The sequence below is a fragment of the Delphinapterus leucas genome, chromosome 2 (assembly GCF_059928025.1).
Source record: "Delphinapterus leucas isolate spDelLeu-1000000601 "Yukka" chromosome 2, BTC_Dleu_Yukka2, whole genome shotgun sequence".
Taxonomy (NCBI): Eukaryota; Metazoa; Chordata; class Mammalia; order Artiodactyla; family Monodontidae; genus Delphinapterus; species Delphinapterus leucas.
In genome coordinates, this window is record NC_143130.1 from 172,285,060 (window position 1) to 172,311,435 (window position 26,376).

Below are 26,376 nucleotides of genomic sequence, written 5' to 3' on the forward strand. Positions count from 1 at the left end.
AGTTGCGGCGAGCGGGGGCTACTCTTTGTTGCGGTGCGCGGGCTTCTCACTGCGGTGGCTTCTCTTATGGTGGAGCACAGGCTCTAGGCGCATGGGCTTCAGTGGTTGCAGCACGTGGGCTCAGTAGTTGTGGCTCGCGGGCTCTAGAGCGCAGGCTCAGTAGTTGTGGTGCATGGGCTTAGTTGCTCCGCGGCATGTGGGATCATCCCGGACCAGGGCTCAAATCCATGTCCCCTGCATTGGCAGGTGGATTCTTAACCACTGCGCCACCAGTGGTTTATTTAAAAATAAATTTTATCTATTTTATAAATTGAAGTATAGTTGATATAAAACGTTTCAGGTGTACAGCAAAGTGATTCAGTTATATGTACATATATATGTATATATATATATATATATATTCTTTTTCAGATTCTTTTCCATTATAGGTTATTATAAGGCATTATTTTATTATAATTACTCTCCTTTTATTTCCCTTTTTCATAATAGAAAAAGCGTTATATTAAATTTTAAAATTGTGCAGGTAACACTATGATTCAGCGTTGCAAAGAAGATGTCAGGAATATTTGTTATTAACATAGGACATGCAGGGTCCGGAAGGGTGGAAAACCCTGCCTTAGACTAGCGTTCTTGAGCTGTGGCTGCCTGACAGCTGGCTTTGCACGCCGGGGGCACTTGTTACAAATGCAGACCCAGGACGCCATTTAAATCAGTGTCAGGGTAGGGCTGGAGCCTGCATTTCAACTTGTCCTCAGGCCAGTTTTGAAGGAGCCATCCCACTACCCACACCTACTGGCCGTCCCACCACCAAAGGGGCATCGATCCTGCGTGGACCCCAGCAAGATCCAGGTGGCCACTAGAGGGCACTGCATACGGAGCTTACAGCCACCAGGACCCACCTTTCAACCTGGCGTTACCGCCGCAAACGACGGGGACTGCTGCGTGTGTGCAGCCTGGTCCGTGCTTTGGCCTCCTGGCACATGTGGAATGGTATGCTTAACTTGTTGCTGACTCCGTTGTCCATCTACCCACCAGAACTTAAACCCAGGAGAGCAGGGGCCTTGGCTGTCCTGCTCGTGCTGCCTCAATCCTTAGAGCCCAGAACACTGCCTGGCATACAGGAGGTGCTCAGTAATTGAGGTGCTCCTGAATGAATGAGGAAGGGAAGAAAGGAAGGGAGAAAGAAAAAGAAGGGTTGGAAGGAACGAAGGAAGAAAAGAGGGAGAAAGTCCCCAGGAGTGTCAGATGTCTCTGTCACAGCACAGACCCTCCGCTGGCCCCTTACCTCCAGAGACCTGTGCAGGGTCTGGTGGTCAGAGGAGAGCTGGTCCATTCTGTGCTGGTGGTGGGAGTTCCCCTGGACGAGAGGCCTCATGGCCTCCATCTGCACCCCCAGGTCCAGCCCCTCCTCCTGTAGCCCCTGCAGGAGAGGAAGGAATGAGTAGAGCACGCTTTCCGCTTCTCCTTGTGGAAGCTGATCAGGGTGGGGGCTCCGAGTGGGAGAGACTGGGAGGGTCCCGGGACCGTGGGACTCCCCCTCTCCATCCACTGCACCATATGGCTGTCTGATGGGCCCATCCTCAGGACTGGTGAGAATTTTAAAAATGAGATGAAAACATCCTGAGACACCATGAAAATAAACTGCTAAAGACCAGAAGGCGTCTCTGGGGGACAAACTCACGTCTGGACTTATACTTGATGACCACCTCTTAATATGAAAAATCACATCTCAGCTTTAGTTTTAAAGCCCCAAATGCATCATTTTTAATACCTTCCAAAGAACATTCCCAGTTATGTATGAGCTGTGCCTGGGTTTTAAAAAGATAATTGTTGTTTCACATGCATTTTAAAAACCGGCAAGCTCCTCATGTAGCCAACAATTATTCATGATCAACCTACGTACAGTCCAGTGTGTTTTCAAACATTTACTCTTAATCCCCAAATCATTTATTTAACTGAAGGCCTCTGGACTCATTAGGAACACTTAGTGAAGCAACTTTAAAAGTAAATATTCACGTTAGACTTTGGAACCATGGAGTAAGCAAAAGGACAGCCTATCATTTTGTTAGACTCAAGAATCAGCCATTTGGAGGTGCTTAAGGCCTTGCTGAGGCCAGGAACCATCAGGTATATCAGCAGCGATTCATCTGAGATGAAAGGTCAGTTCTCAAGGGAGGGTCTAAAAATCTGGCTCGGGCTGGCCGCTGCTTTGCTGGTTACTGTTACTGCAGGGGGCTGCTTCTAGGCACAGCTGAGTATCTGCGTAGAGGTGACTCAGGCCCGACAGACCTCTTACCTGCAACCTCGAAAGCTGGGCCTGTTTCCCAGGAAGGTCCCGCTGAAGCCCATTCTCAGCGTGGGCCCTGATTTGGAGGTCTGAGAGCCTTCTCTGCAGGGGATCAAAAGCAGCTCCGAAATCTTTGTGTTGAGCGAGTGAGCTCTGCGGAGGCAGAACAGGCAGCACACAAATCAGCTTTCTTCTCAGGCTCCCTGTGGTACAACCTGACACTCACAGACTAGCTGCTCTATCTCCAGCCTCCTCCTGGCTGGCTCGTACTCACTCAGGCGCCGCCCCCTCCAGGAAGCCTTCCTGGAGCCCTTGAGGGTGTTTGACTCCCCTCCTTGAGGACCGTAGTGTCCTCACCTAACAGTTGTTCTGCCTCTAGAACAGGGGCTGGCAAACTACATCTCCTACCACACACCCCAAGTCCCAGCAGGGGCCTGTGTTTGTAAATAAAGTTTTATTGGAACACAGCCACACCCATTCATTTACAGCTGCTTTCATGCTACAGCGGCAGAGTTGAGAAGCTGCAACGGAGACCACTTGCCCTGCGAACCCTCAGATGTTTGCTAAATGTTTGCTCCGTGGATTAGATCAGACCAGGGATGTGATGCTCTTAGCAGGTGCCAGGCCCCTGGTCAGTGCCCCAGAGACCACCTCTTTCATCATCATCATTATTAGATGCTCAGCAAACATTTGTTACCTAAAAGAAACTGGCCACAGCATCCCATGTTACGTCTTTGATTTCGTGTGGCCGTTTAGAAGTGGCCCTAATAATACTAGCTCCCAGCTCTCCAGTGGTTTAAAGTTTACAAGTGTTTTTCTCTGCGTCTTCTTATCTGACAGTCCCCAGCTCTTTGCAGAAAACAGTTCGACTTGATCAGTGAAGAAGGGAATTTGGGGGCAGAGGTGGGAGGCCGACAGGTGAGAAGGATCGCGCCATAATCCTACCCAGATGATAGATGAGGGGCCTGAGGTCGTGGGGGACAAAGCGATATGTCCAGGGCCACGTGGTGGCCAGTGGCAGAGCTGGGGTCAGGATGCAGGGCTGCCCTTCCTGGAGGGCCGGGTCGACGGCTGAGGGCCGCCAGCGGGGCTCACCTGCAGTTTGCTCTTTCTCTGCAGAAGCCGGTTGTGCAGTAAGTCTCTGTCCCTCACGGAAGTTGCCACCTGCTCCAGCAGGGCCGTGGCTCTCTCCTGGCCAAAGATGCCACCCAGCAGGTCTTTCTTCAGCTGCAGCATCGTCAGCTCCTCCTTCAGGCGGGAGCTTTCCGCCAGGGCCGCCTAGGGGAGACAGGGCCTCCGTGAGCCGCAGGGCAGGATGAGGCTGGAGATGGGGCCAGGAGCGCACCTGTTCTGGCTGTGCCTGCTCAGGAGGCTGGGCCTTGGTGCTGGTTTCCAAGGAAGCAGCAAACGTAAGGAGAAACGGGCGGGCAGGAGGGCGGTAGGAGGCCCTGAATGTCAGGGTCAATCTGACTCCTCTCTCACCTCCACATCCATCTTATTACCAAAGCCTGAGCAAGAATTCTACCTCCTACGTGTTCCGGAAATCCGTCCCCTCTCCATCCACCACCACTGACTGTGCTCACCTGAACCCCAGAAGCTCCTGACCGCCTGCTGCCTCCCAGCCGCCCCCCGAAATCGACCGTCCACACTGCAGCCGAACCCCAAACTAACTAGTCTGATCCTCTACTCAGTGATCCTCTATCACCGACAGCAGTGGGCCATCCCCCAGTTGGTGTATGGGACATTTCGAAGGGGCTAAGGGCCTATGGGATCACGATCAGAGGAAATTCTGGAAGGCTTCCCAGAGGAGGTGGCACCTGAGTGAAGTCGTGATGTGTAGGAGCTCACCGGGCAGAGTGGGGAGGAAAAGGGGACTCAGAAGCCCTGTGTAATGGGCAGCTGGCTCCTAAGCAGGCAGCCTGAACTCTGCACAGCCCAGGCCCCACCTCCTCCAGGAAGCCTCCCCTGACCACATTCCCAGCCTACATGCACTCTTCCTGCCCCCAAAGCCTTGTTCCCCGCTTCAGGCTCCTGCTGATCAACAAGCTGTTGGGGACAAATACCTCTTGCTTCTCTGAGGGCACAGGGGCCCTGGAGGCCAGGGGTTTGGTCTTCAGCTGGCCAGAGTCCTTCCATTTGATATCTGATGATGTTACAGAGATGCTGAGCTGGGCATGGGGCTGGGAGAGGGAGAACCAAGACCCCAGCCCAGTTGTGTGGTTTGCAATTAGCTACACAGAGGTCAAGCCTCTAGCTGTAGGGAGTCACCTTCACCCCCTTTTCACCAGACTCAGACACAATATCATGAGGGTTAAGACTTCAGGCTGGGGAGTTGCAGTCATGAGTTTGGGTTCCATACTAACTGGGGGAACTTGGGCAATTCCAAGCCTCGGTTTTCTCATCGGTAAATTAGGGGTAGTCTCACCCTAGGTCACGGGGCTGCCGTGAGGCTTAACTGCCTAGAAAGCGTTTAACATACTGCAGGACCCACAGCGAACACACCATAAAAGACAGATCTTCTCAGCCATTATTATTTAACCAACTGTTACGTGTTGAATTGTATCCTTCAAAAAAGATATGGTGGAAAAAAAAAAAAAAAAGAAGACTCATGGGGAGAAGATGGCCACGTGATGACGGACACGGAGATCAGAGTGATGGACCTACAAGCCAGTGAACACCAGCGACTGCCAGCAAATACCAGAAGCTAGAAGAGGTAAAGGAGGATTCTCCCCTAGAGCCACTGGGAAGAGCAAGGCCCTCCTGACACCTTGACTTTGGACTTGCAGCTTCCAGAACTTTGAGAGAATGAACTTCTGTTGTTTTAAGCCACCAGTTTTTGGTGCTTTGTTGCAGCAGCCCCAGGGAACTAATACACCAGCCACGCCCAGGTTTTGGCTGGAGCTTTGCAGATCCACAGGCTGCTCTGAGGCTAGATGCAGGAGCTGAGTCAAGAAAAGAGAGAGCTGGCAGCTTGAGCCCTGGTCTGTGAAATCCATCCCGCCCAGGTGCGCCGGTGGGAGTGATGAAAGACATACTCCCAGCCAGCAAACAGCGTCCAAACGTGAATAAACCAAAGTCCTGGCCCCAAGTGTTCCAACCCACTGCTCCGTGAAATTCCCACACTGGGAGTCCTGGGTCATACTCTAGAAAGACAGGACCTCTCTCCTGCTTCAAGGAGGTCCCGGTTTGCTTTCTGCCTTAGTGGGAAGGACAGGATGAAATATAGTTGTGACGCAGTGGGGAAAGTTAGACAGGTCTGGGTCAAAGCCAGCCCTGTCACTTAATGGCTGTGTCACATCGAGCAAGTGGCTTCCCCTCTGGGACATTTGTTTTTCTCAACAGTCAAATGATAATAAGTGTTCTGAATGCCTCGCAAACCTATTTTCAGGAGCCAGAGTGAAGACATGGATAAGAACATTAGACAAGAGTCTAGAACCCACCATTCTGCCCCCAGCTCTGCTCTCTTGAGCAGCCTGACCTTGAACAAGCTCCCTAACTTCTCCCTGGCCCCAGTCCCTCATCAGTAAAATGAGGAGAATGGTAGAAATGGAAACAAAAATCCATGTACATAGATAATCAAAATATGCTGTTTATGGCAGTGAAAACTGGAAAGAACCTAAACAATCTAAGTGCAGAAACTTTAAAAAAAAAAAATGACATGCCCCCAAGGGGAATATTCTGCAGCCATTTCAAGTGACGGCTTTACTGAACCATTTTAAAGGCCGCTGAGAAGAAGTTCATATGTGTCAACTGAAAGTATCTGAATATACAACCATACAGCATGAGCTCAAATACACAGTGAGGATGCACACTTGCAGTGGTGGCACCCACCTTGGGGCCATGAAGGCAGACGTGGTTTAGAGCTGGAAAGAGCTTGGGTCCTGGAAGATACTGCTGAGCTATCAAGCCAGCTCTGGGACGACCTGAAAGTGTCCGTGTTTGTTTGTTTAATTATTTAATTTTTTGGGCCGCGTTGGGTCTTCGTTGCTGCTCGCGGGCTTTCTCTAGTTGAGGTGAGCGGGGGCTACTCTTCGTTGCGGTGCACGGGTTTCTCATTGCGGTGGCCTCTCTTGTTGCAGAGCACGGGCTCTAGGCGCATGGGCTCAGTAGTTGTGGCTCGCGGGCTCTAGAGCGCAGGCTCAGTAGTTGTGGCGCACGGGCTTAGTTGCTCTGTGGCATGTGGGATCTTCCCGGAGCGGGGCTCTAACCCATGTCCCCTGCGTTGGCAGGCGGATTCTTAACCACTGCACCACCAGGGAAGTCCCGTCTCTGTGTTTTAAGCCACCGCTGATCAGGTTTCCTGTCACTTGTCACATGCAGTCCAACTGACACACAATAAAGGTAATGGCCTGACACCCTGCTGTTTCTCAGCACTGCTCAGGCTTCCACCTGAGGACTGCCTGCAGCAGGGTCCTAAAGAGAAGGGCTGAGCGCAGATCCGTGCAGAGTCCTGGAGCCACACCAGGCACCAGGCTTCACCTCCTTCCCAAGAACTGACGGTGACTTTTGTCGCTGATAACTACAAGTGTTGACATTTCCTGTGCACTTAGAACTCACCAGACAGGGTACAGTGGGCTCCACCCAGACATCTGGAGGACCCAGAGACACGACTGTCCCTGCGGGGTCGGCTGAAATGCTAAGCTTGGCTGGTGGCCTCCCCCAGCTGCACCCATCAGCCCTCCCGACAGAGCCATGCGGACCTCAATCTGTGGCAGGAAGGTGTGGATGGAGGGCGGGTCCGGCAGGCTGGCGGTGACGTCCACGATCCTCTGGGCCAGAGCCCTCCACAGCTGCAGCTCCTGCAGGGGCCGCTGGAAATGCCGCCACAGGTCCACGCCCGCGGCATTACGCAGTCTGCTGCTCTTGGCTTTCATGCTGTGAGCACCGTGGAGGGGGAACCGAGAGAGGAGAGAGCGGGTCAGTATAGGAGCAAGGCCGCTGCCCAGAACCCAGAGCGCCCGGCTTGTGCTGCTTCCAGGGCGGGCACTCTCCTCTCCTACGGACTACTGGGCTGTCCACGGGACCCTGAGGCCTATGGTGTCCAGATAAAAGGGCACTGGAGGTAAGCCAGTCCTCAAATAGACTTGCATGCCAGCTTCTGGACCAGAGAAAGAGTCAAGCCTGGAAGAGGAATTATGGGGCCCCCAGGCTGGTACCGCCTGCCCCCAGGCACCTCGCGGAAGCAAAACAGAATACTTTCTTGAGTAGGATGCCATTACTTGAGGCCCAAATAATTTCTACAAATAATTTTTCCAATATACTGTCCATTGTATAGCACAGGGAACTATATTCCATAACTTGTAATAACCTATAATGGAAAAGAATCTGAAAAAGAAACGATATATATGTATAACTGCATCACTTCGCTATACACCTGAAACGAACAAAACGTTGTAAATCAACTACATTTCCAAAAAAAATACATATATATATGTACAGATATAATGTCTAGCACCCAGTCATAGATAACCAGCACCTACCACCTCCACAGGAGCAACGAAGGGGAGGGAGACCTCGGCCACCCTCTCCCACGGCCCACTTTATGCACAGGAGATTCAGTCTCACCACCACCCCAGCATCTTGTGGAGGATCCAGGCCCTTGTTCTGGGTGTACACATGTAGGGCCTGTGCACACCGTGGGGTGAGAGCCACCTGGCAAGGCAGGAGGTCCCTGAGTTCCTTCTCGAGGAAAACCCCTGCATCAGAGGCAGGAGGATGAGAAGTGCTACAGGGGCAGGGACAGCTGGGCTGTGTTCCAAACACCTCTGAGCCTCATGCAGTAAAAACAGGTACCGATTCTGAATTTACACTGTGCCCAGCTCCACACAGGGTGGGTATTTGAACTGCTGGTCTTTGCTGGGCTAAAAAGCTGGAGACCTAGCCGCGCCCAAACCCATGAGCGGACAGGGAGGTAGGGGCTGGTCTGAAGTCAGGTCCAGCGCTTACATCAGCACAGCCGTCAGGAAGTGGGGCACAATGCTGGCCTAGTGAAAAGCCCTCCCCTTCGGCCATTACATAGCGGACCCATCCCCCGTGCAAAGCTGCATAAGGAGACTTGATGGAAATAAGTGAAGAGGCCACATAGCACGGAAAAAAGCAAAGTTCAGGCCTCTTTCTGGGAGCAGAATGGAAAATACTTCGAAAAGGGGTCAGTACCTGAGCCCAGTGAGACCCTATAATGGCCAGTCGTTGATAAGAACAAGAACTATTTGTTATCAGGGAGCAAGAGGGTGCAAGCCCCCTCTGCAGCTGGTGTCAGATGGGCAGAGGCCCTGAGCATGAGGTCCAGGACCACCCTCGGCCCGCCCGGTACCTCTGGTGCTCCTGGATGGCAGAGACCACGCTGCCCGCGAGGGGCTGCGGGTCCTCGGGGAACACGATGAGCTCCTTCAGCCGGGCCTGCAGCCGGTCCACCCGAGGCTCCTCCGCGGCCAGCGCCGCCCGCGTGGCCTGCAGCAACAGACAACACCCGACGGGACAGGTGAGCTTCCGAGATGGGATGGCGGTGTGTGTGCACCGGGGTGAGCATATCCTGTGGAAGTGGGCCAGCCTGGGGGAAAACGGTCCCCCAGGGGAGGGACAGGGGCCCCGAGAGCTCAGCCCCTGCTCTCCCTTGCTCTCCCGCTCCGTGACCCCAAACACGTTTGCTCTTTTTTTTTTTTGCGGTACGCGGGCCTCTCACTGTTGTGGCCTCTCCCGTCACGGAGCACAGGCTCCGGACGCACAGGCCCAGCGGCCATGGCTCACGGGCCCAGCCGTTCCGCGGCATGTGGGATCTTCCCGGACCGGGGCACGAACCCATGTCCCCTGCATCGGCAGGCGGATTCTCAACCACTGCGCCACCAGGGAAGCCCCATGTTTGCTCTTGATGAGCAGGTTTTTCTCTTTATCATCACCTACCTCACAGCCTTGCCATCGACTAGCACCTAATCATACAAATAACTAATACTTAGGGAACAGTGACGACGTGCTGAGTGCCCTGTGGTCCCGTTCATTGAAGCCTCGCCATGGTCCTAGACAGTAATTCTCCGTGTCCCTGTTTTATACACAAGGAAACTCTGGCCAAGAGTTTTCTGACAGTTGCAGAGCTGGGAAATAGTGGACCTGACATAGGAGCAGGGCCCTCTGGCCCTTAACCTGCCCCTTCAGCACTGAAGGAAACAATGACCTGAAGATGCTCTGTGAACCCAGTTATTGTCGGCAAGAGGATATTTCCACCCAGCATGCCCGACCACTCCACTCAGCCACGTTCAGGTACTTCGGATGCGGCCTTTTCCTGCTATCCAGGGAAATGTGGAGTTTGATCCTGACCTTGACTCTGGCTCAGTAGGCTCTGACACCCATGCTCAGTAGGAGGCAGGGTGGGGGAGTGGAAAGCGCACGGGCTCTGGCAGGACACAGGCTGGCCTGGAAACCCACCTCCAGCCCTTCCCAGCTGCGCAGCCTTGGATCGGTCCTGGTCCCTCGGGGGTAAAACGGGGCCACCCCCGCTTGACAAGGCACCGAGTACAGGGCAGGAGCATTTCTCACTACATAAACGCTAGTTTAAGAACAGAAATCTTCGAACAAGTTCTGAAATTCCCCTTCACTGATTTCCGGTTAGTCATATCTTGGTCATAATTGACACTTGAACCGGGTGGGACAGGCCGCACCTGTAGGGATGTGGTCTGCCTCCTGCATCGGGAAAGGCTTCCTGAAACATAGCCGGGCATGGCCAGGTGGCGGCTGTCGGGACACGGGAGTGTTGGCAGGGCTTTCCAGGCCTTACCCTCCCCAAACTCCATCCCTGCCAGTTTCCTTGCTTTGACCTTGGCCCTCACCTAGAACTCCTGCTAAGAGCCGTATGTTCCCTGAGTCCCGATGCTATTGGCAGGTGCTGTTCTGAGCACTTTTGTTTTCACGGGTTCATAAGGAATGCGGAAGGCAGGTCTTATTATCATCACGTCCATGTCACATTTAACTGAGATTAAATGAATTCTCCCCAGGAATTCCCTGGCGGTCCAGTGGTTAGGACTCCGCGCTTTCACCAACGAGGGCTGGGGTTCAATCCGTGGTTGGGGGAACTGGGATCCTGCAAGCCGAGCGGTGTGGCCAAAAAAAAAAAAAAAAGTAATTCTTCCAAAGCCAACCAGTCGGCAAGGAGAGGAACCAAGACTCGAACCCGGGCAGTCTGATCTGAAAGTCCCCGCCCTTCACCACCGCACCACACCACCCCTACCCTGTGCCAAGGCAGACAATCCTACAAGGGAAACAACTCCCTTTGTACAAAGTTGATCATTGCAGTGAACCTGGTCTCCTACAAGGCTGAGTGATGTTAAAGAGCATGGATGCTTTGTTTCTACCTACACACAAATATTTCTGCATATGAGCAAACATTAGAAAGAAGAGGGGAAAAAACAGAACAATCTGGAGTGGAGGTAGGACCTGGGGGCTTTCCTTTTAGATCTTTCCCCTGATGGAATTGACAAGCTAGCCCTCTGAGTTAATATAGTAAATAAAGGACTGCAGAAGGGCGTTAATCCTTATTTGAAAAATCTCTCTGTCCTCACGTCAAACCTCTCGCAGTGTGCACACGGGTGGGGAAGGGGGAGGGTGCTCCGATTGGACACCGTGTCTGGGTTGGAGTGCCCCCACCCTCCCCAGGATGGGCGTCATCCGCTGGGCCTCCTAAGAGCCCTGGTTATGTTTGTTCCTCATCTTCTCTACACTGAGAGCCTTGCCTCTGACCTCACACTCCCTGCTTTGTGCTCAGAAAGTGCTCACCACATCCTACCATCAGGCAAGCGAATGGCAAACTTGGAGCCGGTCCACCTCTTATTTACCCGCCAACCAGAAAACAGGTACAAACAACCAATTTGTCTACTATGCTCGGGGCACTGAGATTATCAAAAATCCAGGAAGACCAGAGCCAGTGTGCTCGAGACTTAGCGTGATCCTCCCACTGCACAGAGGATGCCCCGAGGCACACACGGCACCCGGACTGGGCCGTGGCTTTGCCAAACACTGCTTACCGAGTAGAGTCTCCAGCGGGCCACCAGCTCGTCCTGGGTCCCTGCTTTGGCCGCGGGTTCCAGGTCCTCCTCCGCCAGCCTCTGAAGGCCCTTCCTGAACTCTGCCAGCTCGGCCTCCAGCTGCCTCCTCTGCTGCTCGTAGGCTTCCCTGGACCAGAGCAGGCCCCGCAGCCGCCCCTCCTCCCCCTCCCAGAGTGCACGCAGCTTCTCCAGAACATTCCGCATCTCCTCCAGTTCTCTGGCGATCTTCTCTGCACCCAGAGGGGAGCTGCTCTGGATGACGCCCCCGGCCTGCTCCTCCAGCCTCCGCAAAGACTCCTCGCGCCTGGGAAAGTCGCTGGCGATGTCCTAAAGCAGGGAGGCGGTGGGAAAGAAACCCGAGGGGAAAAAGAAAACACGTGCTGCATTTCCCAGGACCGCTGGGAGCGTCATGCCCAACGGTAATTCCTATTCCCAGGCTAGACCCAAGGCACCTTTCCAAGGGGTACACTGTCTGCCTTTATAACATTCAGGATGTGATTCCTTTACCATGTCATTTACAAGCCATGTGATTAAGTGAAGGGGAAAGTCTCTGTTGGGTACTTCTCTGTCTTTAACACTCTCTGACATTTGTTAATCTTGCTTTTTTAACAGAGACGGAGGCAGCCTCAGGCTCGAAGCCTTCAGCTGGCAAAAGTATGGAGCAAATAGAACCTAGCGACGCCATTTGGCCTCATTACATCTATTTGTATGGCTATCTACCAATTATGAATGAGTATTGGTATTCCATTTATGACAATGATATAAAATTTCTTTTTAAATCAGTGTTCATTGCCTTCTAATATTAAAAAAAAATTTGGTAAACACTTTTGTCTGTTTTATTTAAAATACCTGCAAAATATTTTTTTCACTTTTTTAGTGAAGTACAACTTACATGGAGTACAGTACAGACTGTCCTTGACTTAAAATGGTTCAACTTATGATCTTTTTTACGATGGTATGAGAGCAATATGCATTCAGTGGAAACTGTACTTTGCATTTTGAATTCTGATCTTTTCCCAGACTAGTGATATGCAGCACGATGCTCTCGTGATGCTGGGCAGCGGCAGTGAATGTAAACCAACATAGTTTTCGCTTTCACTATGGTATTCAATAAATTACATGAGGTATTCAACACTTTATTATAAAACAGCCTTTGTGCTAGATGATTTTAGGCTAATGGAAGATGATCTGAGCACGCTTCAGGTGGGCTGGACTAAGCTATGATGTTTGGTAGGTTAGGTGTATGAAATGCACTTTCGACTTACGATATTTTCAACTTACGATGGGTTTATTGGGACGTAGCCCTACTGTAAGTTGAGAAAATCTATATATAGATCTTAAGTGTTACTGTTCAAAGAGTTTTGAGAAATATATATGCCCATGCAGTCCACACTGTTATCAAAATATAGCATTTCTAACATCCCAGAAGATTCTAGAACTTCATCTATTTGAAATCATAGAATATGTTATTTTTTGAAACTGGCTTCTTTCACTCAGCATAATGTTTTTTAGATTCTTCTATGCTGTCAGGTATATCAGAACTTCATTCCTTTTCATTGACTAATATGTCTTTGTACATATATTCTATTCTATGACGTGTTTATCCAATACTCTGCTGATAAAAATCTGAGTTGTTTTCAGTTTAGGGCTGTTATGAATAAGGTTGCTGTGAACATTCTTTTACAGATACCCACACTTTTCAAAAGTTCAATTTAGGGCTTCCCTGGTGGCGCAGTGGTTGAGAGTCCGCCTGCCGATGCAGGGGACGCGGGTTCGTGCCCCGGTCCGGGAGGATCCCACGTGCTGCGGAGCAGCTGGGCCTGTGAGCCATGGCCGCTGAGCCTGCGCGTCTGGAGCCTGTGCTCCGCAACGGGAGAGGCCGCAACAGTGTATATCACTTTGCTTTTACAAAAGACCTACATTAGTACCTGTTTTCGCTACCTGAAAGAAATCCAAAGAGGATTTTAGCTTTTGCGAGAAAAGGTAATTACTTCTCCGCTTGTTTTCTGTTTGTTTGTTTTTCTTTTTAATTTTGTGGCCGTGCTGCGCGGCATGTGGGATCTTAGTTCCCCAACCAGGGATCGAACCCGCACCCCCCGCAGAGGCAGCACAGAACCTTAACCACTGGACCGCCAGGGAAGTCCCACTTCTCTGCTACACACCATTTCGGCTCATGAACAGTTCCACAGGAACACTACTTTCAGATAGTGGGGAAACTGCACGAGCCATAGAAGATTTTTGTGGTCACTGTTCATTGGTTTTTTTCAAAAGAGAGTCAATTTAAATACAAATATTAAATAAATGGTATAGGTGCCGTAGAGCTGTGTCAAAAATTATAAAGTGATCCTTGAATTATTGAAGATAATCTACCCACTCACTTTACAGAGGGAGTTGGAAGCTCGTTCAGGATCACAGCAAGTCAGGAAGCCCAGAGTGGACCCAGCTCCTCCTGCAGGTTAGATGCTTACGCCAGGGTTCCTCACCTTCACATACTGACATGTGAGGTCAGATAACGCTTTGTTGTCGGGGGCTGTCCTGTGCACTGTAGGGTGTTTAGCAGCATCTCTGGCCTCCATCCACTAGATGGCAGGAGCACCTCCACTCCCAGTTGTGACAACCAAAAATGTCTCCAGACATGGACAATGTCCCCCATTTGAGCCCAGCTGGTCTAGACCATGCTGCTGCGGCCTTGGGTTTCCAAATGCCCTGCTGGCTCAGAGATTTCCATAAAGCAGCCAAGGCCCCAAGCATGGGATCTACACCACATCCCATGCTTCTCCTCTTGTGGGGTCTGTGTACAGGGATGTTTGTATCTCCTGGGACCTCCCAGCCCCATCCTATTAAATAAACTCTAACAGAGACCCGCCAGCCATGAGCGCTCCCTCCCCACTCTGGCTCCCAGCCCCATCCTATTAAATAAACTCTAACAGAGACCCGCCAGCCATGAGCGCCCCCTCCCCTCTGGCAGACTTGCCGGGGGTTGGTTACCTGCAGCGGGGGTTGGTTACCTGCAGCGCCGAGAGACGGTCCTTGGTGCTCAGCCGGCACTTGCGCCCCATGCAGCCGTGCACCCGCTCCACCACCGCCTTCAGCCACAGCTGGAACTCGTCCACGCTCAGCTGGAAATGTTCATGCTCCTGGGTCACCTGCTCCAGCAGGTCCACTCTGTTCTGTGGGAGGGGAGGAGAGTCACTGGCCTGCCCCTCGCCTGGCCTCCTAGGCCTGAATCTGTGTGTGTGGGGGGGGGGGGAGCGTGGGACGCAACTGACCCTCAGCCCTTTCGCTGGACACAAAGATCCCGGACATTCTTCTCTACCTCATCAGCGATCAGTCAAGAAATTCTTGGCTTTGGAGACCAAAACATGCCAGCACTGGGCTTGTCAACCACACAGTGGGCTTTTTTTCCTGCCACGTCCTAGGAATGGCACTCAAGATGGGGCCGTGGTAACAACTACATAACACTACCATTTGAGCACTTACCAAGGTGCCGGCGCTGCCCTAAGAACTTTGTGTACAAGATCATCTCACTGAATGCTCCTGACTGCCCCCATAAGGTGGTACCATTATTATCCCAGTCTGATAGATGGGGAAACCAAGGCACAGAAAGTGAAATGACTTGCCCAAGGTCACCTGGCTAGGAAAGCACCAAGATTCCAACCTGGGGGGCAAGGCTGGGCCAACGCATCTCTGCTCCATTGCGATTATGTCCACGGGGTATGAGAGTAAACAGCAGGCTGCCCCCCATTTCCCCCTGAGTGTGGTGATTTGCCTACATGTGTTGGAATTGCCTCTATTTTCAGACAATCCCACTGAAGCTCTAACCACACGGGGCAAGATGGTGTCCTAAGGGTGGGTGACATTTGGGGAGATAACAGTGTCCTGCTATAAGACCTACTGTGTGCCTAGAGATTCTGATTTTCAAAACACACCCCTGATTACAGCACCGTCCCTTTAAACCCCTCCACTGCTCCCCACTGCCCCCAGGCCCAGGTCCAAGCATTGTAGCCTGGTGGTCAAGGGCAGGACCCCACGATGCGGCTCTGCAGACCAGCGGTCAAGATCCTGGGCTTGGGAGCCCACTGCCTGGGGCTTGACCCTGGCCCCCCTCGAGCTTGTAATTAACCCCTCCGTATGGTGTGGTTGATAACAGTAACTGCCTCATCAGGGTGGTGTGGCATTAAATGAGTCAGGGCTCGCACAACCCCAGAAGAGCACCGGGCAGCTGGTAAGAGCTTGAGAACTCTGAGCCATTGTTTATAGTCACCTGTGTCCCTCTGCTCTTGTCACACCCAACCAAGTGAGGGGTGCCCGCGTGGCACTGCTAATCTCCAGGCCCCACCTGCTCTGAGGCTTTGCCCACTGCCCCAGGCTGTGGCTCTCCCCCAGCCTTGTCTACCGAATTGTCATCTGGTGGGGACCAAGCGCTCCCTAAGGACACGGGGGTTGATTTCATCTCCCTGGTCCCGCTCAGGGCAGGCTCTGAGACTAAGTGCTTCCTGAGTGGTCAGATGTAACTAAGTGTGGGGTGTGTGCCGGTGGAGGGATCTCTCCAAGGAGAGCCAAGAAAAAGGAACCAGGGGACCTTCATTTAATAAGCACCTACTATGTACCTGGAAATAGACCAGCATTATCGTATTTAATATCTTCACAAGGATCCCCAAACTGTCCCATTATGCAAGTATCCAAATGGGTGTTGGGAGGTAACATAACTCTTGCAGACAAGATTTAAACGCCAAGTTCAGACTCCAAAATCACTGCTCAGGCCCAGGGGGTGGCAGAATCTCTCTTTCTCGCAGATGGTAGATATTCTGGGCTTTGCCTGCCATGTGGTTTCCACTGCAACTTCTCAACCACTTGTGTGCTACTTACATTGTAGCACACAAGTTGCAGCCACAGGCAAACACATAAAGAATGGTTGTATTCCAATCAAATGAATCATGGACACTGAAATTTGAATTTCCTATCATTTTCACATGTCATGAAATATTCTGCTTTTGATTTTCCCCCAACCATTGAAAAATATAAAAACTATTTTTGGTTTACAGGTCATAAAAAAGTCAGGAATCGGGCTGGATTGAACAGTGGTGTGGGCAGTGGTTTGCTGACCTCAGCTCTCAGCCATGGAGCCAGGCCATGTTCAGGAGGGTCCTGACCTTCTACGAGGCTAAGCCAACCATTCTCAACTGGGAAGGGTAGACGGACACGTGGATTTGAAAAACCTCCCTGGCTATTTGTATGTGCCTTCCCCTCCCGTGGAGAAGCCCCTCACCAAACCTAGAAACACTAATTCGTTTAAACCTTTGCAACACCCATGGCAAGTAGGGGAAAATATCCCCATTTCAGAGACGGGGAAACCAAGGCACAAGATCAAGTCCTTCAGTGAAGCGCTGAGAATCCTCTCACTTACGGGAGTGAGGCTCAGCGCTTGACAGATGGGAAACACGGGGCTGCTTGAATTCAGGAAGTGGACCAAGGCCCAGTGACCACCTCCTTCACGTTTCCCCTGCTGCTCCCCGTCCCCGCAGGGTTATTTGCATCCACCAGAATCCTCCCCGAGCTTCCTCCATCCGCGAGAAGATTCATTTACGAAACAAAGTGGGTCAAGAATACTAAGCAGAGAATAGGGGCTGGGCCCCTGGTTGACACTGATGGTGATAAAGGTTGTAGTGCGGCAAACTCTCCAATAAAAGTGCCGGCTGGCGGCTCTGTGTGTGTGAAGAATGAGGTGCTGGCACTGGGCGAGATCCAGAGTAAATAAAAGCCTCTGTGATGGTGAGCAGGCGCGCTAGCAGAGGAACGCGGCCGAGCGGGGCAGGCGTCCAGCCGCGCTCTGTGCCAGGCATAAGGAGATCACAGAACACAGTTCAGCCACGGCCGGGCAGGGCACTTCGGAGGAAGGTGGGTGACAAATGGGAGAGGGTTCCACCTCCTCTCGTTACACCAAACAATCAAACCATCTGTGTGGGCAGAGTTGTCAGGAATGTCAAAACCCAACCAATTAACAAGGGCGGGAGTGGATTTGTGCCTCTGCAAAGGGCTGCGGGAAGGGCTCTGATTCCTGGCCGAGATGCCAAACAAACACAGCCACAGAGGGAAGCAGGGAGGAGGAGGGTGCTACTATCTGCCTGGCCCTTCAGAAAACAGAATCATTGGATTAAAAGCCATCAGGCAAAGTAAACAAGCAGGCCCCGCCTATGGGCAACCAGCCTGCTTTGTCTATTCTCGACTTTCAGTTGCTTTCTGCCGGCTGTGTCATTGCTCATTCCGGGGCTTGGCCACTTCTCCTGATCAAGAATCTCCCTTCAGGGGGTGGTCACGAAGGATACAGTCCAGAGGTGACTCCCGCTGTGCTTCTGTGGTCCTGTCCCTATCAACACCAGAGGCCTTGCTAATTAACATATTGGAAGTCGAAACTGGATTTTTAGAGGCAAAAGTAGTGGCTTGTTAACCAGCACAAGAAATAATGAAATGGGCTCTCCTCGGTGAAAGTTGAGATATTAATACATACAGTATCTCCTATGGCCTGAGATGCATCCTCCCCAAATTCACACGATGAAGCCCTAGCCCTCAATGTGATGGTGTTTGGGGGCAGGGCCTTTGGGAGGTGATCAGGGTTATATGAGGTCATGAGGGTGGGGCCCTCACGAATGGATGAGCGCCCCTATAAGAACAGACACCAGAGAGCTTGCTGACCCTCCCTCTCCAGCGTGTGAAGACACAGCAAGAAGGCCACCATCTTCAAGCCAAGAAGAGGCCCCTCACCAGGAACCAAATCTGCTGACACCTAGAGTTCGAACTTCCCAGCCTCCAGAACTGTGAGAAACAAATTCCTGTTTTTTAAGCCACCAAGTCTATGGTATTCTGTTCTGTCAACCCGAGCAGACTAAGACAATATCCCAGGGACCCTTCCCACCCTGAGAATAGGCCTGGACCTCTAGGGATCCCTGCATGGCTCTCCTACTCTTCACTGGGGTGGGAGGATTTCAGTTGCCTGCCTCAGGGTGGCTTTCTCGTCTGACTTTAGTGCAAGGTGAGACCTTCATCAAATGTACAGAGCAGGGGACCAGGAGGCATCCGAGCTACAAAGAATCTCTGAGGGCTACTGGACATGCAGTGTCCCTCACCCTGCTTAGGGTGGAGCCAGAGTGTCTTCCTTTCGTCTGGGGTTGGAAGGCCCAGTATGGGGTATGCCCCGGGAGGCTGACGTTGGGGAAGCTATATCCTACTTCACTGAAGAGGACCCTTGCTAAGGGTGATATAGAAGTTTGCCCCTCTCAGTAGCTTCTGTCTTCTGAAGGTCATGGCATCATCTGGAAGCTATGATTGTTCTCACCAATAAAATGCACATTCACATGACAGTTTGAGTATAACTTCAGAGGCTCTGTAGGGGCCTGCCCTGGCCTCTCCCTCATACCGCCTTTCAATCTTCTACTGCCGGCTCTGGGAGAGACAAGAAACAGCTCCCCATTCACCACCCTACCCCCAACCCCATCCCGAGAGCTAACCGGGCTCCCTATGAGTTAGAACACAGCTCCCAAACCCCTGGCAGCCAGGAGCAGAAAACCAAGGGTCTGTGAGCTTCAGCCAACAGCTCAAAAGGCCAAACTGAACTGCCTTCTCTCATAGGGTCCAGTCACCCTGCACACCCCCCAGTCTCCACACTGAGGTCAAAATTCACCAGCCCGTCTGGCAACTCGGAGGGCTTCTGCCAGGGCGGCAGCTTCCCCCCACCCCTCCATCACAGGCAGAGCCCCCAGGCTCCTGCCCCCAGGATGCTGCCAGCTGGGCTCCGCCTCAGGAAAACCCTTGGAAACAACCTGCTCCCTCATCCAGGGGCTCGAAACCTCCCATGTACCGCTGCATCCACTTTCTGAGCTGGACCCACAGGAGCTCTGGCAGCCCCTGATCTCCCCTGATGGACACAGGTGCAGCGCCTCACCCAGGACCTGGGGCAACCACCAAAGGAGGACCCCGCACAGGGAGTCGCCTAGGACTTCCGGTTCTTTCTGATGGGCCAGGGGTATCTGACCCTTAGATTATTATTATTTTTATTAAAGTATAGTTGATTTACAATGTTGTGTTAATTTCTTCTGTATACAGCAGAGTGATTCAGTTATATAGATATAGACATTCTTTTTCGTATTCTTTTCCATCGTGGTTTATCACAGGTTACTGAATATAGTCCTCTGTGCTATACTGTAGGACCTTGTTGTTTATCTGTAGATTATTTTTTAAGTCAAAATTTTAAAAAAGGGCCCAGTCACACCTTCTCTACTTACCACATAAGAAGGTCGGGAGGCTCAAATGAGGTCAAAGACATGAAGGGACTAGGAAAAGATAGCATTCGCCCATAAGAGTTGTGATTTCTATGAATTTTTGGATCCAGTGAGGGGAGGGTTCCCTGGAGGGACGATGAGAATCTCTGAGGTGATCATTTCTTAGAATTGGTGCTCACCGGTGCCCCAGGCATGCCCCTTCCACACACACGTGTGTACACACACACACACACACACAACCACTTTCCATTTCCTGCACGAGGCACTCTCTGCTGATCGGCACAAGCACCTGTTTCTTGTAAAGTCACAGCAGCAAGGAGGCCATGGGCCAGGCACCTCCCCTGCCTGAGCCCGTGGGGCAGACCTGGAGAGAGACCTGCTGTTAAGCAGGCTCTAGACACTTGGATGCCGTGAGGGAGGGCCAGCTGGCTACAGCTCTGAGAGCCAAGCTCCACCCCGCCTGCCTGTCCTCCGAGCCTCCCGGCTGCAGGGGCAGGGTTCTCATTCATTCAATGAAGGGCTCCGAGCACCTGATACGTGGCAGACACCCTTGTTGTGGCTATTTCTTCTCACTGCTACCGAGAGCACAAGTCATCCTTTATTCTGGGAAAATGCCTGCCAATTTCAAAGAGCTCACATGCAAACTCATTCAGTCCTACACCCTGGCTCCAGGTAGGGTGAGCACCCCGAGGCCACACAGCTGGGACGCAGCAGAGCCTGGCTGGAACCCAGGTCCCTTTCCAAGCATTCTGGGGCCAGCGTCCTATTCCTACTCAAAGTTTCTCAGATCTCTGCTTATTATAGAACCATTTCCCATAACTTGAAGGACCCAGGAGACTTCCACCTCCAGCAACGTGGGAGAGCTGAATACCCTTCCACCGTAGCCAGCCAGGAACGCTGGATAAAATGTAACAAGCATCATTTAAATGCAGAACCACGCACACACCGCACACACCAAGGTAAGAGATATCCCGTGGACCAGATGCAAAGATGCTATGGAAACCGGGATGCTAAACCCACATGTGTGCTTGACGTCTTCTTGGGTTTAATGCTCAGGTTGGAGGAGGAGGTAAGACTCTGGGCCCAGGGGGGCAGAGACCACGGCAAAAAGGCAGAATACTCAGGGGACTCCCCCTCTGTCAAAGGGTGAACTAGAGAAAAAACCTTCCCACCAGCGCAATACAAGACAGAAGCATATGTGTTTCAGCCTGGGCTCTGGTTGAAAAGACAAATGAAAAGATAGTCACCTTCCAGAGTATGGAGCCCGGAGCCTCTTGCATCATTTGGACTTAGGGTTCAAGTACGGAGAACCCACTTGATTTAGGAACCCCCAAAACATTTCAGTGACACTCAGTAGGAACCCTGAAGGTAAGTTCCCATGGTAGCCTGGCTGAAGAAAACACAGGCTCTCTGAGGGCCAGGCCCAACCACGGGCTTCTGCAGATAAGGCCCCAAATAGGATGAGCTCACAGCTCAGAATTACGAAGTCTCCAAGGAAATGATCCACCATGTCAGGAGACCCAACAGACGGCAGCATCAGGCCAGGAACTTCAGCTACTTGAGCAGCCTGACGATTATAAAATGTGTACGATTAAAATGACTACAGATAGAATCTGTACCTGAGAGGAGTGCCAAGTTTAAGAGAAAAAGGACAATGAAAAAAAGAGGGGCTTCCCTGGTGGCGCAGTGGTTAAGAATCCGTCTGCCAATGCAGGGGACACGGGTTAGAGCCCTAGTACGGGAAGATCCCACGTGCCGCAGAGCAACTAAGCCCGTGCACCGCAACTACTGAGCCTGCGCTCTAGAGCCCGTGAGCCACAGCTACTGAGCCCGCGTGCTGCAACTACTGAAGCCCGCGCGTCTAGAGCCCATGCTCCGCAACAAGAGAAGTCACCGCGATGAGAAGCCCACACACCGTAACGAAGAGTAGCCCTCGCTCACCGCAACTAGAGAAAGCCTGCGTGTAGCAACGAAGACCCAATGCACTAAAAAATAAATAAATAAAATAAGTAAATTTAAAAAAAAAAAAGAAGAAAGAAAGAAAAAAAATGAATGACGGATATAATACAAAACCAAATAGAATTTCTTGAAACAAAATTGAACTTAATAACTCAATGGACTGTTTAAACCAAGGCAAGAATGAGGTGAGAGACGGGGACAAAGAATGGGCAGAGGAATTGGGGGAAGGACAAAAGAGAGCAGAGGAGGAAAGCAAAGGAGAAGGACTAAAGGGCAGGAGGAGGGAGGGAAGGAAGGAAGGAGGGAGGGAGAGGGGAGGGGAGCTGGGTGGAAGTGAACCTCAAAGTCCATCAGTCAGTCAGTCAACATACACTTACTAAGTCCCCACATGTGTATTAGGCATGAGCAACGCTGGCCGTACAGATAGTAGATGACGTGTCAATGGGTGGATAGATGGTGGAGGGGTGGGTGAATGGGTAGGTGGAAGACTGACAGGTAGGTAGTTATATAATGCTTGGGTGAGTGGATAAGGGATGGGTGGCAAGTAGACAGTGAGTAGGTAAGTGGGTGAAGGGGTGAACGGTGGGTAGTAGATAGTGGAGAGATGGATGAGTACATGGGTGTGTGAAGAGTACATCGGTGGGTTGACGAGTAGGTGAATGAATAGATGGGTGATTAAGTGGCTGGAGAGAGGAATAGGAGATCTAGTTAGGTTAGTGGAGAGGTAGATGGGTGAGTGAGTAAATAGATAGGAGGGTGGGGAGATGGATGGGTGGATGGGTAGGTAAGTGGATGGAGGGGTGAGTGGGTAGATAGTAAATAAGAGATTTGGTGGTGGATGGAGTGGCGAGTGGGTAGATAGTAAATAAGGGATTTAGTAGTTAGTTTAGAGGGGAGATAGATGGGTGAGTGGGTAGACAGTTGGATAGGAGGGTGGGGAGATGGGTGGATGGTGGTGGGTGAGTGGTGTCGGGTGGGTGGATAGTAGATGGTGGGTAGATGGTTGGATGGATAGATGGTGAGGGAGCAAATGAGTGGCTGGACGGGTAGATGGGAGCAGGTGACGGATGGAGGGGTGAAGACAGCCCACTGCCCTCACCCACCTGGGCTTTGGTCTTCACCGCGTCGTACTCGGCTTTCATCTTCTTCTGCGCGTCTTCGTCCACGCTGGGGTCCCCGATCCTGTTGAACAGGGAGGCCGCCTCCTCCAGCAGCCGGTCCAGGAGCATGGCCTGATTGTCCACGTTCTGAAGCAGCACCTGGGCATGGCTCAGCTGCCAGCGCTTCTCCTTCAGGCCCAGCTGCAGCTCCACAGGGGGCTCGAGCACCACCGTCATCTTCTGGAACCAGCGGTAGAACTCATCCCGGGCCAGCAGGTACTCGCTCCAGTGCAGCCACACCCACTCAATACGGCTGTAGGCAGAGGCCACGGCCATGAGCATCCCCCCACCAGGCTCATGGGCGGGGAGGCCGTGCCGCTGCCCCCTCCCCGGTACTGGGGGGCTGTGGGAGGGGGCACAAGGACACCCTCTCGGGCCTCACCCCGGTCCTGATAGACAAGACCCTCCCGTCTGGGAAACAAGCTCCACGGGGCTAATGATCAGGGTGTCTCAGATTCCAGACCTGCTCTGAGAACCCCCAGCCTGCTGATGCCCTTAGCCACCAGGACCCCAAATTCTAGCCCCAAATTCCTATTAGTGATGCACGACGATGCCCCCAGTTGTTTCTCTCTGGTGTTGGGGCTCCACACACAGTCACCTGGCTCTTACCACATGGGTGCCCACCAGCAGTCACGAGAAGACTGCCACGGGGAGTGTGTCTCTTAATTTGCAGAGTATAATAGGATCTGTGGGCTCGTCACCGCTCAGCGGTGACAGAGGGCTGGGGCCCGTGCATGGGTTCCAGGCGTGCCATGAACTCGCTGCATTACCCTGCCTCTGCATCCGCCTCAGTTTCCCCGTCTGTAACGTGGAGATGGCCCTATCGGTCCAGCCAACATCAAGCTACTTCCTTTGGAATTCCAAGTGAAAGAGTTTGAAAAGCAGAAAACACTGTGTAAAGTCCCCCCGGTCCACTCAACATTCTGGTTTCATAAAGACGGAGAAGATAATGGCAGTTCCTACCCACTGAGGACCTCCTGTGTGCCAAGCGCTGTGCCTGGCTCTCGACATTTGCTATCCCCCGCCATCCTCCTGAAAACCTTCAAGAAACACTTGACTATACCCATTGTCCAGATGAGGCGCCTGAGGCTCAGAGGTCACGTAACTTTCCCAAGGCCACACAGCAAGTAACCAGCAGAGCCAAGAGGCGATCCCAGGTCAGGCAAAGCCCCCACCCCTGACCTGGCTTCCTGGTACAAGCAGAGAATCTGGGCTAAAGCGCTAGCAAGGCAACAGGCCTTCTTACCCACCGGGGCCATTCGGCCTTTCTGCTGGAGGATGCACACGCCACAAGTCTACCAAGAATTAGTTGTTGGCAAAACACGATGGGCTCCCACTGTCTATTATCCTCATTAAGCTTGATTATAATTAGAAAGAGGCAGGCAGGGTTGACTGACATCCCAAGAGAGCATCCTGTTCCCACTAATCCCAGGACCGAAGAAATGTCCCTTGGGCAGCGGCCCCAGGCCAGCGTGGTGGTGGGCACGGAGGGTCGGCAGCAGCTGCAGACAAAGGCCTGGAAAGGTACCCAGCCACCCTACCTGTGACAGTGGGTCATGTAGGTGACCGTCTCCTCCCACTGCGCTTTGATGTCCCTCAGCCGGGCCAGGATCTCGGGCTTCTGGTCCTCATGGCAGCATGCCAGGAGGGCTTCGGCCGCCCGCAGCACCATGTCCACCTTCACGCGGCCCTCTGGCTCTAGCTGGCATATTTTCTGTTGTGGACACAAAGCCAGTTCCCAGGAGTTAGACAACACGCCAACAGGCAGAGCCTTGGGAAGACAGTGGCAAGACATGGAAAGAGGCAGGGCTTTGAGACCAGAGGAGCTGGGGTTCGAATCGCAGCCCCTGCCCCTTCTTCTGTGACCTTAGGCAGGCTGCTAAGGGCTCTGGGGTGGGAGCGAGCGGCGATGGAGATTAAGAACCGCCCAGAGCTGTCTGATGATAGGAGTGCCCTCCCTTCCCCGATGGGCCTGTTTCCAGCTGCGTGAACCCAGAAAAGTTTCATTACTTCCCTGGCCTTGGTTTTCTTGTCTGTAAAGTGGGTGTATAGTAGTACTCAGCTCTCAGATTTTTTTTTTTTCCAGAATTAACTGAGAAAATGCATGTAAAGTGCATGTCCCAGTGTGTGGCGCCATGAGAATCTGCCTCTCAGGCCCACTGCAGGGAGTGGGCTTGGCCCAGGTCCCCAGCCGAAGCTCGGAAGTATCTCTGAGTTTGCAGTTGGCACCAAGGCCTCGCTCCCTCAGCTGTTCCCACCAGTGACCAAACAGGAACATGAAGGCAGGCCCGTTACTACAGGACACTGGGCTCCTCTGATGGGTGACTAATTCGGGATGCCCCACGGCCTTGCCAAATTCCCTGAGAACCACCCAGCAGTCCAAGATTCTCCCTGCTCTCCCAGACTCAGGGTCGGACCTGCATTGGACTGACCGTGTCCCTCCCAGCCACCCCGGGTTCCCATCCCATTTTCTCTCACAGATGGTTCCCTATTAAACGTCTTGCATATCTAACCTCACCTTGGCCTTGGCTTCTCGGAGGACCAAGGCTGATACACAACGCCGGGCAAATAGTAGGTTATCTGGTAACATTAGCTGTTGTCCTTATTCACTGTTATTATTCTAGTTCTTTGGCAACTAAAGCTGGGTCTCTGCAGTCAAAATAAGATTAGACTCCAATTCCAGGGCTAGTCTCCACTACCTGTGTGACCTTTGTCATGGTACTTAAACTCTCCAGGCCTATGAAATGGGGGAAGATAATGGTTAACGCCACCCAAGGTTATAATGACATTGCGAGATACACTAGCGCATGGCCTGGCCCACACTGCACCTCCCATCACTCCAAAATTGTTCACCGTTACCGCTACCTTTCGCTTACCTCCTGATTACATTTACTGACAGCACAGCGTTCGCCTAAAGCTCCAGCTGTTCCCCAGCCTGTCTCCCTAAGGCTGGCAGTCACTTTTCTTAGACTGATGTCCCAGTGGGCTGGCCATCTGAGCCTTCACTGTGGGTGGGGTCGGGGAGGGGCTCCTGCCGTGTCCAGGGCTGCCCCACTGACAGCTCTGTGGTCCCAGGCAGGTCACTCAGTCACTCAGAGATGGTGATAACAATCTCTGCTTTGTCCACCTCATAGGGTTATAATATTACTTTTCGAAAACACTATTAATTAGAACATGAATATGTTAGCGTACTTTATAAACCGCTGAGCGGTTCCGCAGACCCTCCCCCAACACGTGCAAACGGGCAGTGGTCCCAGTCCTTTTTTGTTACCTCGTATGACAGTGGTTAACGATGGTGATGACATCGATGATAGTATAGAGCAGCGGTCCCCAACCTTTTGGGCACCAGGGACCGGTTTCGTGGAAGACAGTTTTTCCACGGGTGGTGGCAGCGTGGGAGGTGCGTCAGGTCGTCATGTGGGCAATGGGGAGAAGCAGGTGAAGCTTCGCTCGTTTGCCTGCTACGCAGCCAGTTTCCTAACAGGCCACAGACGGGTACTGGTCCCCGGCCCAGGGCTTGGGGACCCCTGGTATAGAGGGACTTCCCTGCCTACGCGTGTTATGAAAGAGTGAGGTTAAAGAACCTCCTTACAAGGGCTGTCTCTGTGCTCTGAGTGGGGTGTAGAGCAGGTAGCGTGAAGAGCAGGGAGGTTCCCCCAGAG

General features: G+C 52.3%; 1 protein-coding gene across 4 annotated transcripts in view; it reads right to left on the reverse strand.

Moving 5' to 3' along the window:
- SYNE3 (spectrin repeat containing nuclear envelope family member 3) overlaps positions 1–26,376 on the reverse strand; it is a 95,446-nt gene that overhangs the window by 24,230 nt on the left and 44,840 nt on the right. For all 4 annotated transcript variants that reach the window (XM_022576167.3, XM_022576171.3, XM_022576172.3 and 1 more), the window contains exons 3-11: positions 24,256–24,428; positions 22,658–22,967; positions 14,328–14,489; positions 11,299–11,646; positions 8,601–8,737; positions 6,988–7,162; positions 3,383–3,565; positions 2,297–2,440; positions 1,286–1,420 (exon numbers count right to left, since the gene is read on the reverse strand). In XM_022576167.3, coding sequence (XP_022431875.2) covers positions 1,286–1,420; positions 2,297–2,440; positions 3,383–3,565; positions 6,988–7,162; positions 8,601–8,737; positions 11,299–11,646; positions 14,328–14,489; positions 22,658–22,967; positions 24,256–24,428 — 1,767 coding nt within the window. The remainder of the gene's footprint in view (positions 1–1,285; positions 1,421–2,296; positions 2,441–3,382; positions 3,566–6,987; positions 7,163–8,600; positions 8,738–11,298; positions 11,647–14,327; positions 14,490–22,657; positions 22,968–24,255; positions 24,429–26,376) is intronic.